Raw genomic sequence first — 17297 nt, 5'->3', positions numbered from 1 at the left:
TAAGAAAGTGTTGTCTGCAGCCTGGAAGTTTAATGCAATAGGTACTATTTAAAAAATTGAAGTGTGTTTCTGCAGTGTACCTAAAGACAAATGGAACGATAGATGCTTCTCTGAAATGTAGCAGCGAGAGAATGTGACACGCAGCACAAACGGTACATACACAAAGACTATAGGAGGGTATGTGAGGTCACCCTCCGTTTGTGTAAAAATATAAGTAAGAAGCAATACCTTGAATTTAATCGCTTTGAGAAGAATTATTCCATTTATAATGGTTGGACCAGGACGACGATATGCGAAGCTAGTGTCAAGTTTAAGTAGGGCCTTTTGCAGCGTGTTGGAAGAATTAAGGGATCAGGTTTAAAATCTTGCACTCCCAATATGACTTTTCCATCTATTGATTGAAACACCCTCGTCTGCTATTATGTTATTCTTTCTATTCTATCGGCTCCAGCCGATTCATTCATTAGTAGGCCGAATACTAAAATGTATCGATGTAGTACGTTTCTCTGCTGAAGAACAGAAAACTTTCTGCGATTACAATAGGAAACCTCTTCCTATGAGCGACATATGTGATTTTAAACGATTTGCCGAGTTGCCACTACGCAGGTCAGCGTTTCCCGTCTTGTAAGAGAAATCGCGTTGCTGAGCAAGTCCTTGATGTAGCAAGCGTAGAACGTGCGTGTCCGGGGTACGCAACTGGTAGACTGCCTTCCCAGCTTGGCGTCCCGCGCTCACTGAAGCACGTCGCCCACCATACATAGTAAAACTTTGCCATTACTGATCCCTAGTCGACCGCTGGCCTGTGTTGGCACTTGTCTTTATCTATATTTTCTGCTTATCTTTAAACTGCTCGTGGTTTATTAAGGTTCTTACTGTGATGACCATGTATGAATTTTATTTAGCTCAGAGGTTGCTGTGTGTTATCTTGGGACGAAGCTGGCTATCGTTACAGCTGAAGCATCTGCTCACTACCTCGCTCCCATTGTATAACTCCTCATGTTCCAGTCTCAAAGGTTAAAGGTCATGGACGATGGATATCGCTGAACTGTTCATCGGGTAATGCCAGTAATACAGTAAGAAACGGATAAGTGTCCAAGTAGCAAACCCTATCATCTAATGTTGACAAATCAGTGTAAATCCCTGAACCCACAGATGGACAATCAGAAGGGTGACTTTTAAATAACTCGAGAATTCCGGTGCAAGAAAGTCAAACAAAGAACAGTCATTGTAGTACAGAGGAAAAAAAATACGAATATAATATTTTCTGACGTTTATCTCCTCAAAGGAAATGACGGGATAATAAATTTCCATCTCTCTCTCTCTCTCTCTCTCTCTCTCTCTCTCTCTCTCTCTCTCTCCCTCCCCCTCCCCCCTCCCTACCTCTCTCTCTCCCTCCTCTCTCTCTACACACACACTGTACCAATTATCGATTACATGTGACATCATAATTAGGATTCAACTTTACTCTGGCATGCTGAAGAAAATACTGCATAAATTTATATGTAAGTAAAAAGATGCAGGAACAGGAATTGATGCATATGCACGTGGGTCACAGAACACGGGGTTCGTGACTGGAAGACTCGCTTTCAGACGCAGGATGGATGTACTGTGTCATATTTTCTGCCCTTTATCGAATGATGACCTAAGAATATACTTGGACTGCGTGAGAAATTCAAATTCGCTTCCAGCCGATTCCAATCATTAATGCTTTCCATAAAAGAAAGAAAGTTTAAGGTAATGTGTCTTCTGTGTCATGGTGAACGGAGACCGAGCAGTGTAGTTTCGGACAAGACAAGCTTCAGCAGCAAATCGTATGTGGCTTTTCAAAGTGATTACGAGAAACAAAAACCTACACTAAGTGATCAAAATTATCCGGACACCTGGTTGAAAATGACTTAAAAGTTCGTGGCGTCCTCCATCGGTAATGCTGGAATTCAATATTGTGTTGGCCCACCCTTAGCCTTGATGACAGCTGCCACTCTCGCAGGCATACGTTCAATCAGGTGCTGGAAGCTTTCTTGGGGAATGGCAGCCCATCGTTCACGGAGTGCTGCATTGAGGAGAGGTATCGATGTCGGTAGGTGAGGCCTGGCACGAAGTCGGCGTTCCAAAACATCCCAAAGGTGTTCTATAGCATTCAGGTCAGGATCCTGTGCAGGCCAGACCATTACATGGATGTTATTGTCGTGTAACCACTCCGCCACGATATTGCTCTTCAGCAGTGGGAAGCAAGAAGGTGCTTAAAACATCAATGTAGGCCTGTGCTGTGATAGTGCCACGCAAAACAACAAGGGGTGCAAGCCCCTCCATGAAAAACACGACCACATCTTAACATCACCGCCTCCGAATTTTACTGCTGCGTTTTTCCACTGTTCAATCGTCCAATGTTTACGCTCCTTACACCAAGCGAGGCGTCGTTCGGCATTTACCGGCGTGATGTGTGGCTTATGAGTAGCGGCTCGACCATGAAATCCAAGTTTTCTCACCTCCCGCCTAACTGTAATAGCACTTGCAGTGGATCCTGATGGAGTTCGGAATTCCTGTGTGATGGTCTGGATAGATGTCTGCCTATTACACAATACGGCCCTCTTAAACTGTCGGCGGTCTCTTTGTCATTCAACAGACGAGGCCGGCCTGTACGCTTTCGTGCGGTTGTGTCCCGTCACGTTTCCACGTCACTATCACACCGGAAACAGTGGACCTAGGGATGTTTAGGAGTGTGGAAACCTCGCGTATAGACGTATGACACCCAATCACCTGACCACGTTCGAAGTCCGTGAGTTCCGCGGAGCACCCCATTCTGCTCTCCCACGATGTCTAATGACTACAGAGGTCGCTGATGTGGAGTACCTGGCAGCACAATGCACGTAATATGAAAAACGTATGTTTTTGGGGTGTCCGGATACTTTCGATCACACAGTGTAAATCTGGATGGCTGGGTGGGGATTTGAACACCGCACGTAACCGGTGGGGGTTCAGCGTCTGTACCTACAACCGAGAGAGCCTTATGTCTCAGCACTCCGTTGACATCAAATACATTTAATTCTAACTTTCGTTCTTTCGAGATTAACGCAACTCCGTCAATGCCTCACGTGTCTTTGTCGTTGTTGTATATTAACGAATGAAGTAGCGCAGGTGTTAAGAAACTGGTCTCACGTTTGAAAGGATTGGGTTTCAAATCTCTTGTGGGCCATTCAGTATTAGGTTTTCTTTAGTTTCCCAAAGTGCATAAAATAAAGGCTGAAACAGTTGCTTTGAGAAAAAAAACACCCTACTTATTTCCTTCCTCATCCTTGCTCAATTCCTTGTGTTCCATCTCTAGTGATCTCGCCGTCACGATGCCTAAAACTCTTAACGTCTTAGTCTCTATATGTCTATAATGACGCCACTTCTGTCCTCTGTAGCTCACTGACATATCCCTCTGGCTTCAGCTTTACTATGTAACCAACTGTTAGTAGAAGTAGATTATTCTAAACTACCCGGGAATATATTACATCGTAACTGTGAGTATGCCTAACACATCTGCAATGTTTCTCGACTATTCTCCGGTGCCTGGTACAATTAGTCTCTAACAGCTAATCAATAAAAGATCAGCTAATCATTCGTAGATTGAGAAATTGTGTACGATCGAGTTCTGGCATAAGGCACAGTATTATGTGCTATATTAACATAAAAACGTAAAATAATGGTCGCTGTGCTACTATTACAATTGTAACCGATGCCGCCTCCACTACCATCACAACTCATAGTAAAACAGTTATAGCATTGCTGGGGAGATCATAATACACTCATCTCCTCTGGTAAGAGACATAATTTATCCTAGAGTTTATAAAGGAAAACAATTTTACAGCCTGTAATATTTTTAGGGGATGTTGTCAATTTATGATAAGACGTTTAGTCGGTCTGACATATCGACAGATTATGAAGCGAACTACTCACACTAAAATTTTAAATACAGTACTATTCGCTTGTAAAAATGCTTTACGCCGCTATATATTTCATGGAAACTAATGCGGCGTTAAATTCTCTTTTAATGGCATCAGTTTCTTCTGTAAGATTCTGAGCAAGTATACATTTTGGATTTCTCCTACATGTGCGCTTTTAACATTGGGCGAGGATCTCGTTTCTGCAGTTTAAATCAGATTCATATAAATAGATGTTTGCTGTAAGTGTGTTTCCGGTTTACGTTTCAGTCTCTTACACTACGTAGTTTTGTAATCATGTTTCTGACGAGTACAAAGCTGCATTTGTTACTAGCAAGAGATGGTGGATCCCGTAATCCTTTCGTTATTGTGTAGTCTGAACTATGAAGGGGTTGGATTATCCTTGTATATCCAGTCTAGGGTTGTCGAAATACCAAATTATTCTCAGTAATTGTCGGTGCCGAAGAGTCACTCTGAGATTCCAAAGGTCTCTGGTTCGATCCTTGACCAGTCCTAGGAGTTTTGTGTGTCACTTTCTAACTTTGGCAATGTTTATTAATGCGAAAAAGAAACTATGGACCCCACTCCCACCCTCATAACCGGCTGGGTAAGTCAATTCAGTTACCGAAGGAAGGCAACAGCATACCACCTCGAATAGAAACATGCCTAATGAAGCACTATGGTGTTCAAGCCAACTTTCGGGTTAATGAAAGCAATAGTGATTACCTGCGTCTATAATGTATTCGCTTACTCTGACCTTATTCTGCCCCTATAATTTCTGCTCGTCTTCAACTCCCTGAAATCTTAATGCCTGGTCAGCTGTTCTTGTACGCCATAGCAAATCTACCCTTAATCTGCTCTTTATCCCAATGTTCTTGCATGTATTACCTGTTCGGATGCACTTTGTTTCCCTGTAATAGCTTTAAGAGTTACAAGAAACGCACTTCGTTGAATAGCTGCTGCCGTGATAGCGGTGTAACAGTGCATTTGCTGTTACACACACACACACACACACACACACACACACACACACACACACACGGAAACACGCGTAGTTACGTCACAGGGTCCTTTGTGCTCCAGTTCCTGGTTCTTTCTCCTGCGCGTCCTTCAGAACGGCCCACTCTCACCGTCTTTCGTCAGTCAGGGACGCCACAGTGCCGGCCAGCTTAATGACATGTAAAGTGACACAGCCCATTTCAGTTTTTTAAATTTGCGTTTGGGAGCACACTGCCCATCCATCAACTTAAATAGAACACTCTTACTAACAATATAAACAATGCTTATTGTAATACGACATGTTTCACCCTATAACAAATGTGCACATTAATACATATCTACTAGTATTTGTTAATGCAGTTGGAGCTGAGTGCTGTTCTGATTGTTTAGTAGTATCCGGCTTACTGCTGCACTTTCTGTAAATAGTTAAAACTGTAATAGCATTAATTTTCAAAAGTTATATGCTAGGTGACAATTATTGAACCATATGAAATAAAATCGCCATAACTTCTGAACGGTTTGCGTCAGGGTTTTCAAGCTGCTCGGTTGGCCGCGGGGTATGATGGGAATTGTACGGTGTGGTTTAGCGACGGAGCCCACTTTCATTTGGATGCGTTCGTCAATAAGCAAAATTGGCATGTTTCGGGGACTGAGAATCCACATTTCGCTATCGAGAAGTCTCTTCATTCGTAACGGGTGACTGTGTGGTGTGCAATGTCCAGTCACGGAATAATAATAATTCCATGCTGGCACGGTGACAACCAAACGGTACGTGAAGGTTTTGGAAAAGATTTCATCCGCATTATCCAAAGTGAGCCTGATTTCGACGAGATGTAGTTCATGCAATACGGAGCTCGACCCCATCGAAGCAGGAGAGTGTTTGATGTTCTGGAGGAACTCTTTGTAGACCGCATTCTGGCTCTGGGGTACCCAGAGGCCACTGGCGTGGGCCTCGATTGGCCGGCATATTCTCTGAATAAGGACAGATGCGACTTGCTTCTGTGGGTCAGTATTAAAGACAAGGTGTAAGCAGAAACCCCAAAACCATTGTTGAGCTGAAAACAGCCATTCAGGAAGTCATCTACAGCATCGATGTTTCGACACTGCAGTGGGGCATGCAGAATTTCGCTATTCTTCTGCGCGACTTCATCGCCAATGACGACAGGCATATCGAAGATGTCGTAAGCTAAATCTGAATATCTGTAGTGACACTTAAATGTTGAATAAAGTGTGTGCATGCCATAGTTTGTAACTAATTTACATTTTTTCACATAGTTCAATAATTGTCGCCTTGTATGTGATGTCTAGAACCCAAAAACCTTATCCAATTACAGAAACACCATACACATAAGATGTGCGTCACAAACTGTTACCTTGTTAAGAGATAAATTGCAATTTTTTTCCAGCAGTTCCAGACGATATCTGTATAATCATTTCTGTTTATGATCGTACTTCTTGGATAAGTTAGTACTAACATTGCAAAACTAGAACTATAAAGTCTTCCCGGACTTTCTTTTTTTTCTGTTTCTATTCAACGCGTCGTATTCTGATATTCTGCCACCAAGATTGCGAACGAAAAAATAGATAAGAAACGTAATACAGTATTCCTGTTTTCGGGGACACTTAAATAATTATCAATTGGAGGAATTGTGGAGACACTAATCCATATCCCACGTCGCCGACCTTATAAAAGTATATTTGCCGCAGTCTGCGTGGTTACGGTTGTTTACTCTCGCTTCTGGTTTGTTTTATGCGGGCACAAATAAACGTTGTCAAGTAACGGAGCAGTTATTTTATGTGGATAATAGCAACCTCCAGTGGCGCTGAACTATTACAGACGTCACTAGCGTAAACTAACTACCTCCCAAGAGCCATTCACTGCGTTAATGCCGGCAAAAGTACTACAGGAAACAGTAAAACAATGCGAAGTCCAGACGCCGAAACAGCTTTCCATGATGTAAAGAAACATCACTGGCAACGCTGATGGGATACCCAAGACAGGGCGCCCCTTTGGCGCTGAAGGTAGATGCGAGTAAAGTAGCAGTGGGAGCAGCTGTGCAACAAGTTAATGGCAAATGCCAGCCGAACACATTATTCTCTAAGAACTTGATTCAACAGCAGCAAAAATGTAGTGCTGTTGACCTCGAGTTGCTTGCTGTTTACGTAATTATCAAGAATTTTCGCCCACTTGCCGAATGGAGACACTTTACAATTTTCACGGACCACAAGCCGCTGGGTGCAATCTTCGAGCGAGACACAGACCTCATCAATTCACCGCGTCAGTGGAGACAGGTCCAGAATATAGCACAGTTCACAGCTGAAGTTCGTCTCATAGCAGGAAAAGACAACATGGTCGCAGACTGCCTGTGTCGGAAGTGTGCCAGTTTGAACTCCATTCATTGGACGGAGTAACAAGACGATCCTCTTTCGGGCCGTCTTACACAGGAGCAGCGTTGAAACTCAGATGTGTGTCAGCCCCGGGATTTGGTGTGCCGCAGCGAAAGGGAAGCAGCGACCGTAAATACCAAAACAATATTGTCGTGAAGTTTTCGACGCACTGCATAACCTAACGCACCCACGAATCCGACCCACAGCCAAGTTAGTTTAAGCCAAAGTCGTGCGGCCCGGAGTGCAAAAAGATTGTCGCGCATTGGCACGTGCATATGTGACGTGCCAGTAAAATAAGAATGCCAGGCATGTCTTAGCACCTGTTGCTCACTTCTCGATGCCGTCGGCAAGATTTTCGCATATACATGCGGACATTGTAGGGTCGCTGCTGTGTTAAGTGGATAACGTTATTTTGATTTCCCGCGCACTGATTTATCGCGTGCTGCTGAGGACCCAGGAGAAATAATAATGCCATCATCCGTGCATTCGGTTGTCACTGAGCTATGGTCACAGGTCGCACAACTGAGCATCAGAAGGAGGCACATTCAGCCTACCTGTCAGGCATAGAGTTCGGAGAGTGTTCGTGCACAAAGACCACGAGAAGACGTCCCACGTGTGACTCGTTTCGCCGCACTTAGGACCCCACAGGGTAATCGCAAGAAGAAATTACAATTTCAGAATAGGAAAGGGACGTTCTCAGTAGAGCGGCTCAAACTTACGTACACAAATGACGGTTCACTCCTTACTGGGTCCACAACATCGCACTCCAACGTGGAGACCGACGTTTCTGCAGACAGTTCCTATCGATGAATCCTTGGCAGCAGAAGGGGAAGGCGAAGCGACAACCGCACAACAGAAGAAACCCATGCCTGCACCAGCCGTTTTCGCGAAAATGAACAGAGAAATAAAGTGTAAGTTCTACCATACATGGGGGCGCCGGCCTTTTTTTCAGTCTTTTCTTCTTTTTTCTTAAGGGGTGGGGGGCTGATGTGCTAAAGACTATAGGCGCATAACTTCCTTTTCTTGTGATCCCCAACAGCTTCGTGGAACTTACTCAGAAAGCTGTCAGATAATTACTAAACGTGCTTCCATATACGAGTAGACCAGGCTGAGTAACACAGCTTTTCTAGGAATTACATCTATTTCTCGACAATAGTTTCCAATCAGATAACCAAAACCGTAAAGCTGACTGTACATTATATACGAACACAGATTCCGCGTATAAGAACTGCATTTCTACAGGATGTTGCCAATTACCTATAGAAGAATACATCAATATTTGTGAAGGTTGCAAGACCAAGGGGGAGCGTGTGACTGAAATGGGCTCTATATTGTAGATCGGGAACGTGATATGACACAAATGATTAAGGTTAAAAAAACTGTGTTTGATCACTGGTTTCAAATATTTGGTGCAACGTGGAAACTCCCACGTGCTGCTATCAGAATTTCTAAAATCGTGGCCTAAAATCAGTGACAGCCTGGATATGTTCATGCGTAATCTCCTTTCACTCGGTTTGCGGCTTTTGCAGATGTTACTGTATTTGGAAGTGAAAATTCTTTTCTCTACAGTCTTTCCAGCTGGCTTTGAGCGGTCAAGCCAACGTTTTTCAACATCGTTAATAATTAGATATTTTTGTGCCATATTCAAAATACAAAATATTTTGGTGTACTTATACTCATCCCTTTGCATTTTGTTACATTTGGCGTAAGCTGCCTTGTTTGAATAGTACTATTTTCTTTTTGTAGCTAAATCGTAAAATTCCTTAAAGAAAATTGTATCAGAATGACTGCGTTTACAACCCACCGATAATTTGTGATACAAAGCGGTAATGCACAAATTAGGCATCAGAAGCTCGAATGAAGTTCAAAGTGTTCTAGTATGTACTGGCTGCTAATTGGTAGTTCCTCAGTTTGTCTCTTCTACATGACTACTCTGCAATTCACATTTAAGTGCTTGGCAGAGGGTTCGTCGAACCACAATCATACTATCTCTCTACCATTCCACTCCCGAACAGCGCGCGGGAAAAAAGAACACCTAAACCTTTCTGTTCGAGCTCTGATTTCTCTTATTTTATTTTGATGATCATTCCTACCTATGTAGGTTGGGCTCAACGAAATATTTTCGCATTCGGAAGAGAAAGTTGGTGACTGAAATTTCGTAAGTAGATCTCGCCGCGACGAAAAACGTCTTTGCTTTAATGACTTCCATCCCAATTCGCGTATCATATCTGCCACACTCTCTCCCCTACTACGTGATAATACAAAACGAGCTGCCCTTTTTTGCACCCTTTCGATGTCCTCCGACAATCCCATGTCTCTTGGTGACATGTAAGATCGCCCCCCTCTCACCGTCCTCCTTCCTCATCACTCCCACGAACTCTCATATTAACTGCCAATATCTAAAAACGCAGACGAGATTTTTGTTCGGAACCGAAATACGAAAATTGTTGTAACTGAACAGAAAATCGCCCATAAAATAGAGGTCTCTTCAGAGGTACAAATCACCTAATTCGAAAATGTAGAATTCAAACGGATGGAATAACGTAGTATGGGAACTTGTATACTATATGTTATCCACTTAAAATAACCATTCAGTTATTTAACAGATAACATTTACGAGTATTTGCAAGAACGTACATATTGCCTGGTGTGTGGTGCAAGACATACAGTGAAACTGCAGTTGTTTTACATTCACAAATAGTGCTCCGAAATATCACATTACGAGTTTCCTTAATTACGTTATTTTGCCATTTTGATTTTTGTAATATATATACAGGGTGTTACAAAAAGGTACGACCAGACTTTCAGGAAACATTCCTCACTCACAAAGAAAGAAAATATGTTATGTGGACATGTGTCCGGAAACGCTTACTTTCCATGTTAGAGCTCATTTTATTACTTCTCTTCAAATCACATTAATCATGGAATGGAAACACACAGCAACAGAAGGTACCAGCGTGACTTCAAACACTTTGTTACAGGAAATGTTCAAAATGTCCTCCGTTAGCGAGGATACAAGCATCCACCCTCCGTCGCATGGAATCCCTGATGCGCTGATGCAGCCCTGGAGAATGGCGTATTGTATCACAGCCGTCCACAATACGAGCACGAAGAGTCTCTACATTTGGTACCGGGGTTGCGTAGACAAGAGCTTTCAAATGCCCCCACAAATGAAAGTCAAGAGGGTTGAGGTCAGGAGAGCGTGGAGGCCATGGAATTGGTCCGCCTCTACCAATCCATCGGCCACCGAATCTGTTGTTGAGAAGCGTACGAACACTTCGATTGAAATGTGCAGGAGCTCCATCGTGCATGAACCACATGTTGTGTCGTACTTGTAAAGGCACATGTTCTAGCAGCACAGGTAGAGTATCCTGTATGAAATCATGATAACGTGCTCCATTGAGCATAGGTGGAAGAACATGGGGCCCAATCAAGACATCACCAACAATGCCTGCCCAAACGTAAAGCAACGAGTCGCATGTCAACACAAGCACCGAAGTTAACATCACATTCCTTCAATTGGGCCAACTGGCGGTGAATCGAGGAGGTACAGTACATACTGACGAAACTAAAATTAGCTCTAACATGGAAATTAAGCGTTTCCGGACACATGTCCACATAACATCTTTTCTTTATTTGTGTGTGAGGAATGTTTCCTGAAAGTTTGGCCGTATCTTTTTGTAACACCCTGTATATAAATAAGGTACTAAGAGTGTTTTGCTCGTGAAGTCTCCTGCCCTCCCCTCCCCCATATCTCTTTCTCGCATCTTCATCTACCCGCTACACAACCGGTATTTTTCGTAATGCTGAAGACTGCTGACTGGTCGTGGCTGTGCTAGTTCTTATTCTTCTCCTGCTTGCCTCCCCCTCCCTCCCACCTTCCTTCCTCACCCTTTCTCCAGCGGCACCAAAAAACGAAATGTAGATTCAAGGTGTGAAGTTCTATATGTGAAATGTACATGTCCGTTGTTCGTAGTACGAAAGAACAAATCCGTCTTTGTTGGGAACTGCAAATGCATTACCTTATTAATTGCAACTAAGACATGGTTCTGAGAGATGCCGAAAACTTTACGATAGGCTCATTATGCGTGCTTTCTACTCTGCGGCGGTTTTTTGAAGTGGCAATGTGTTCTTCATCGTTTAAGTTTCAGCAATTTTCTCCCTTCTGCCTGTACAATATAACCTGCCCCCGGATCTAAAATGAATTCAGAAGTGTATGACCTGGTGCTGGCCATATTAGTCTGTGTCGGCCGTGGTGGTCTCGCGGTTCTAGGCGCGCAGTCCGGAACCGCGCGACTGCTACGGTCGCAGGTTCGAATCCTGCCTCGGGCATGGGTGTGTGTGATGTCCTTAGGTTAGTTAGGTTTAAGTAGTTCTAAGTTCTAGGGGACTGATGACCACAGATGTTAAGTCCCATAGTGCTCAGAGCCGTATTAGTCTGTGAAGATCTTAAAAGTAGAACTCATTGACATAGTAACCATTAATATTTTATTAAAATAAGATTACAACAATCTTGACATAACTTAGCCATCGGAACAAGTGTTTACTAATCGTAATGATGTTATAGACCTTCACTTGCTCTTGTAATCCGGTAAACATTTTGTATCGGCCCTAGTCTATATAAATTGCAAACTGTAGTCATTGGCTACCATCATAACCATTTCGTTAAATAAACGCCTTGATGGGTGATATAGTGATTTAGGATTCAGACTCGTACTTAAAGAGAAGTGAGGTTCAAGTCTCCTTCAGATCAGTATTTCCCTAAACCACTGCATGAGGTGTTTGGGATGGAGCCTTCAACAGGGCCATTGACAGTTCTCCTCCAGCTACTAGTCCTTTTTCTGTAACTGATACGTAGTTCTGTTTCTAATAACCTTGGTGAGGACATGACGGTAAGCACTTAAAATGCCTTCCTTCCTCTAGATAGTACTACTAATTTGCTAATTAGACAACGCTTATCGCGCGACAAGAATCCTTATTATTTTCTTCAATGTTTTGTAACACCTGATGTGCCATGTTCAATTTTCGACATTGTTCCACTCTTGCGGAAGTATCTGTATCTTGCCCCTTTGTTCAGAAGATAGAACGTTATTCTTTGTTGCTAAGTTACTCTTAATCAGACTGCCGGAAAGTGGTATTCTATCCCTTTTTAGATGATATGGTAATTGTACAAGTTCGTACAGACTGAACTCACGTCACTGGGTTCATCATAACACACGAGTTATACAGCGGAGTTTGGTTGCTGCTGCAGCCGGGAATATTTTTCAAGGACGTCAGCGAATGTGGCTCAGCAGTGGATTGGAACACGGCGGCATCTAAGTGTGTGGTTGGAGGACTTCGCGCAAGAAATCACTTGTGCATGAAAAATCTAGATTTATTTACTATGGGAGAAAACAGTGTAAATACTCAGATGTGCATCGATCATGATAGGCAAATAGGCTTTAGACACTGCCTCCTCTGCTCTCCTATATGTTAGTCCACTAGTCACTTTACAGATCCTTCTTTTCCTCAGACAAATCTATTTAGTCCGTTTTTCGGTAGTGCAGCTAGTTTCAGTGATAGCAGTTTTCCCAATGGTAAACTGAGAGTATTTAGTACATGCTATGCTTGGGACGTTACCAGGGAAGTATTAGCAGCCTTGTCCTGTGGATAACAGGAAAGAGTGAGAGACTTTTGCGTGTCCAGCTTAATTTCAGAAACGAGCAGATATTGAATTCAAAAGGGCTGAGAGTTTCCGTTTGTTCTTGCCTCTAGAATTATTGAGGAAAGCGATAGATCTTCAGGTGACTGGCTTGTAATTAACTTTTGAAATAACTTATGATTCCTCTCTGCACCGCCACTTGATTAAACTAACTCTATACTTATATGCTTTAATGTTCGTGTATCTTTTAATTGGCTGGTGGAACATGGCACACTAGGAGCGAATGTTGTACTAGAATGCACATAATTTTGGGAGTGTGGCAATGACAGTGAAGATCTATTCTACATTAGCTAACAACATCACTAGCACACTAAATGATCCGATTATGCGAGAATTTGCGAGGAGGTAACACAAAGATATTAACGTACATAAACTATTGAGAACTCCATGAATATAAAAAAAGAAAAAAAAAATAACTGAATTCTCTGTAGGTGCTTGGCAGAAACAATAATGTTAAAAAGGAAACACTTGAAGAAAAGTTGTGATAATGTGCAGCGTTTGGCCACTGGTCGTAAATGCAACATGTGTAAGTCAGCTTGATGAGCAAGAATAGGTGAAACGACTATTGCTAGATCACCTGTTCAGCACAGTGGGACTGTGGAGAATGTAAGTAGCTTGCTTCCATCGGCAGTAGGCAGATGTGAATTATTATTATTATTATTATTATTATTATTATTATTGAAACTTCCTGGCAGATTAAAACTGTGTGCCGGACCGAGACTCGAACTCGGGACCTTTGCCTTTCGCGGGCAAGTGCTCTACCAACTGAGCTACCCAAGCACGACTCACGCCCCGTCCTCACAGCTTTACTTCTGCCAGTACCTCGTTTCCTACCTTCCAAACTTATTATTATTATTATTATTATTATTATTATTATTAAGAAAGGCGCCTTAGTAAATTATGAATTAGTAAAGCTTTAAATTGTTCTGAAGAGGTACGTGGCTCGTGTGGACTCTATGCAATGAAGAGCTAAGTAAGCAGTAAAGAAATTAGTAAGAGAGATCTTTCTTGTAGGATCAGTGGAATATCTGCGACAGGAGCTGTAAGTGGTTCGTGCAGTGCTGTATTCACGGTGTATCGCAGTTCGCAGTGTTGTCTTTCCTCCGTATTCAAATCGTATACGATATTTCAAGCTTACTCCAGTGACGGTTAACAAACGAAAGGAATACTCGTAAATATCAGGTTGTATCCTCAGATGAAATTAAGTTAAACTGGTGACATTAGTTGGTAAACAGATGTATGCAGTAGAGATGGTTGCTGTATCTGTTCGCGAATCATTTTAGGCTCGTAAATCGCGAGTGGCCCTGTCGGAAGGTTGTTGACAGTTGTGCATGCCGGCACAGCCGCGCAGTGAGAGCGTCGTACTCACCCAAGGCGGCGGCCGCGAGCAGCGCGGCCAATTGTAACCAGAGGCCGCGTCCGTACATGGCCGGCGGGGACTGAGTTGTGGCTGCGTGCAAGCTCCAGCCGCCTTCCCAACAGACACTCACTCACTGGCCGAGTCCGGCCGAGCCGGCGTCAGCTGCTCGTAGCCTCACCCGCCCCGCCTTGGCTTGCGTTGCCTTGTCCTGCCTTGCCTTGCCTTACCTTGCTGTGAAAGTGAAATCGAACCCCACTCCCGTCTGGCTCCGGTCTGAGCTGCCCGGAGGTCCGGTCCACCTTCTGGCCGCATAGACTGTATTCAACTCGGCTTATTGCGTTCAACCTTAAATACAGGCGTTCTAGGCTATTAGGTTGTTTTTGAATCTCGCTAAGAAGATATGCCCTTTGTCAGTGAGATTGAATTCCGCACCGAGCGACATTATGCAGTGGCTAATACACTGCAATCATATTCCGCTACAGTCAGGCTTCACATCGCCCTGTTCACCGTGATTTAAGTTTACGCAATTTTTCTTAACCACTTAAGGTGAGTGTCTTTCGCATCTAATTACACAACTAACAAATTGTATCGTTAAGTTTCCCACGTCAGTGGGACGTTCTCTTTATTGTCTTCCTCAAGAATGGAACTGTTTGCCAGTGCATGAAATGCGAGTAGTAGGCGTTTCTTCTTCGTCACTCGTAGTTTCTGGTGCCGCCAGTGCGCTGAAAACAGTTTGCAATATCACATCGGCAAACAGCTCTTCTTCGATGGCTACATTTTTGTCAATTTCGATTCATATATGAACTTCTTCTTCTGAAAACACATTCAGTTTATTACTAGATGCAGACGTTTTTCGAAGGCGTCGGGTTGTACAGCCAGGCGCACCGAGCTAAAAATAAAGGAAAATTCTTATGCCTGCCGGACTATCAGCTCTGCCGGACTACAGAGTGCTGGATTATCGCGGTCTTCCCATATTAGAGTAAAAGTGAATACTGTTACAAATTGAAGAGGACCAGCACCGCCTTAACGGCCCTTGGATAATCTGTGTTCTAGAAATATCTGCCACACACATTTTGTTTGCAATTAATACTCACAGAAAGCTTCAGCTTTGATAATTGCGCTGATAACCGCGCAGTTGAGCGCCCCACAAACCGATCTTTGACAATTTTAGCCTTCGTTAGGCGTATAACGTGTGGTTATGTGACAATGAATGGATTTCACAGTACAAATCCAGAGGTCCGTCGCTCAATCCTTGGCTAGCACTTTTTCCACCAATTAATTCTGATAAGACACAAACATTTTAACATGAAGGTAGGATTTTGTAATGTAATATCAAATCCTAGAGCAAATTCGCTTCTGTCAGCAAGAGGAGTGAATGTATAGTTGGCGTTCGGAGTGTACTGTAGCCATATTATCCTATAAGTTATGTCGTTTAGTATTGAGTAATAGCATTTGAAAATTAAAAACTAGTCGCAAGGAGAAATAACTTCAGTAAATCTGCATTCATTTGCATATTGCGATCTCCAGACGCATACCTTAGAAAATCTAACGCCATGGCTTACTCCGGATTTGTCCGTTCTAATGGCAGCAGCAAACTGAAAGCTGTAATAGCCCAGAGAAATTAATAACTAACGCCAAGAAAAATGCTAGTTAACGTTCTAGCCGTCGGCAATGTATAAAAAAAGAAAGTGCATCCGTCACATATTTGATTAATTTTTAACTCTATTCGCAAAAACTTTAGTTTGCAGATACTGGAAAATTTGTGCCTCTGCATTATTTCCGAAAGTTTTGTGTTGTTTCTGAACGCTCAGTGGACGCATGTAAGATTCACATTTCATAGCAATTAAATCTTGTCCCACCTCCAGTTGCTGTGTGGTGCGCTCCTTCAGTGTCCTCCAACCAAACGAGATGGTACAGCGATTAAGACACTGGACTGTGATTTAGGAGGAGCGGGGTTCAAGTCCCCATCTTGTTGTATTGATTTAAATTTTCTGTAGAATAGTTTTTTTGGAAAGGTCAGTCACTATCTTGTTTCGTCCTTTTCCAGTTCGTGGTAGTTGTCCATCTCTAATGTCCTTGATCCTTGATGGCGACACTACGCTGAACTCTTTTTAATTTCCCTTCCTTCCTTTTTTCTTTAGCGGTTTCCATTGATCATAAACTTAATATCCTACAAAATTTTTGATACTGTGTCAGCAAGTGCAGCACCTGACAATTGAATCACTTAGTGATACCTATAAATGTTCAGGCACTGTGGTTTGCACTAGTGTCAATTCAGTTTGTTATCTCTATCTGCACAAATGTTGTTTGCGGGCCTTTTATTTCACATAACATTGCTGTTGATCTGCGTTTAAAGGGCGGTTATGCTTAAAGAGAGAGCCTTCCTTTTCGGATTCACTATGACAGCGTTGCTTAAATACCACGAGTCAAAGAACAACGGCTCTCTTCGAAGTTGACGATTTTGTGTAGTCGTTCACAATGATGACACTAAAATCCTATCACGTGAAAGTCTATCTCAAATGTAGCTTGTCCACAAATGAAACTTTTTCATTGTTCCCAGCGGTATGCATAAAGTCATGGTCATTGTGGAATCCCAGGTTACATATTCCAATAATCCTATTTTTGTAGGAATTTGTTTTGACTTGTGGAGAGTGGGGAAGTCCGCTATAAAATAGCCTAGTGCAGCGCCGAATCCGCATGTCGAAACGGTAGGGGGCAGCGAGCAAGGTTAAGATCCGCCGGTTCGCAGCTGTTGTTCGCTTGCTGTTGCGCTCCACTTTCCTGCGTGAATTCATACCAGTTTGCGTGCGGTACGCGCTCCCACATTTCGCATTGATTTAAAGTGTGCATAGCTGTAGGATCATTACTACTACAATGTCTGAACATTTACTTATTTCAAAAAATACTAAATTTAAGCTGCTCCTAA

The 17297-nt window shown here is 42.9% G+C and overlaps 2 protein-coding genes across 4 annotated transcripts in view; one reads left to right on the top strand and one right to left on the bottom strand.

Moving 5' to 3' along the window:
* The window catches only part of LOC124595489, an 89579-nt gene extending 75078 nt beyond the window's left edge, over positions 1-14501 (bottom strand). The window contains exon 1 of the mRNA XM_047134252.1: positions 14381-14501. Coding sequence (XP_046990208.1) covers positions 14381-14438 — 58 coding nt within the window. The 5' untranslated portion in view covers positions 14439-14501. The remainder of the gene's footprint in view (positions 1-14380) is intronic.
* The window catches only part of LOC124595488 (RING finger protein 17), a 485726-nt gene that overhangs the window by 132080 nt on the left and 336349 nt on the right, over positions 1-17297 (top strand). The gene's annotated exons all lie outside the window — the stretch shown is intronic.

This window comes from Schistocerca americana, chromosome 2, assembly GCF_021461395.2.
Source record: "Schistocerca americana isolate TAMUIC-IGC-003095 chromosome 2, iqSchAmer2.1, whole genome shotgun sequence".
Classification (NCBI taxonomy): domain Eukaryota; kingdom Metazoa; phylum Arthropoda; class Insecta; order Orthoptera; family Acrididae; genus Schistocerca; species Schistocerca americana.
Note: the sequence above shows the minus strand (reverse complement) of the source record. Positions and strands in the feature narration are given on the sequence as shown.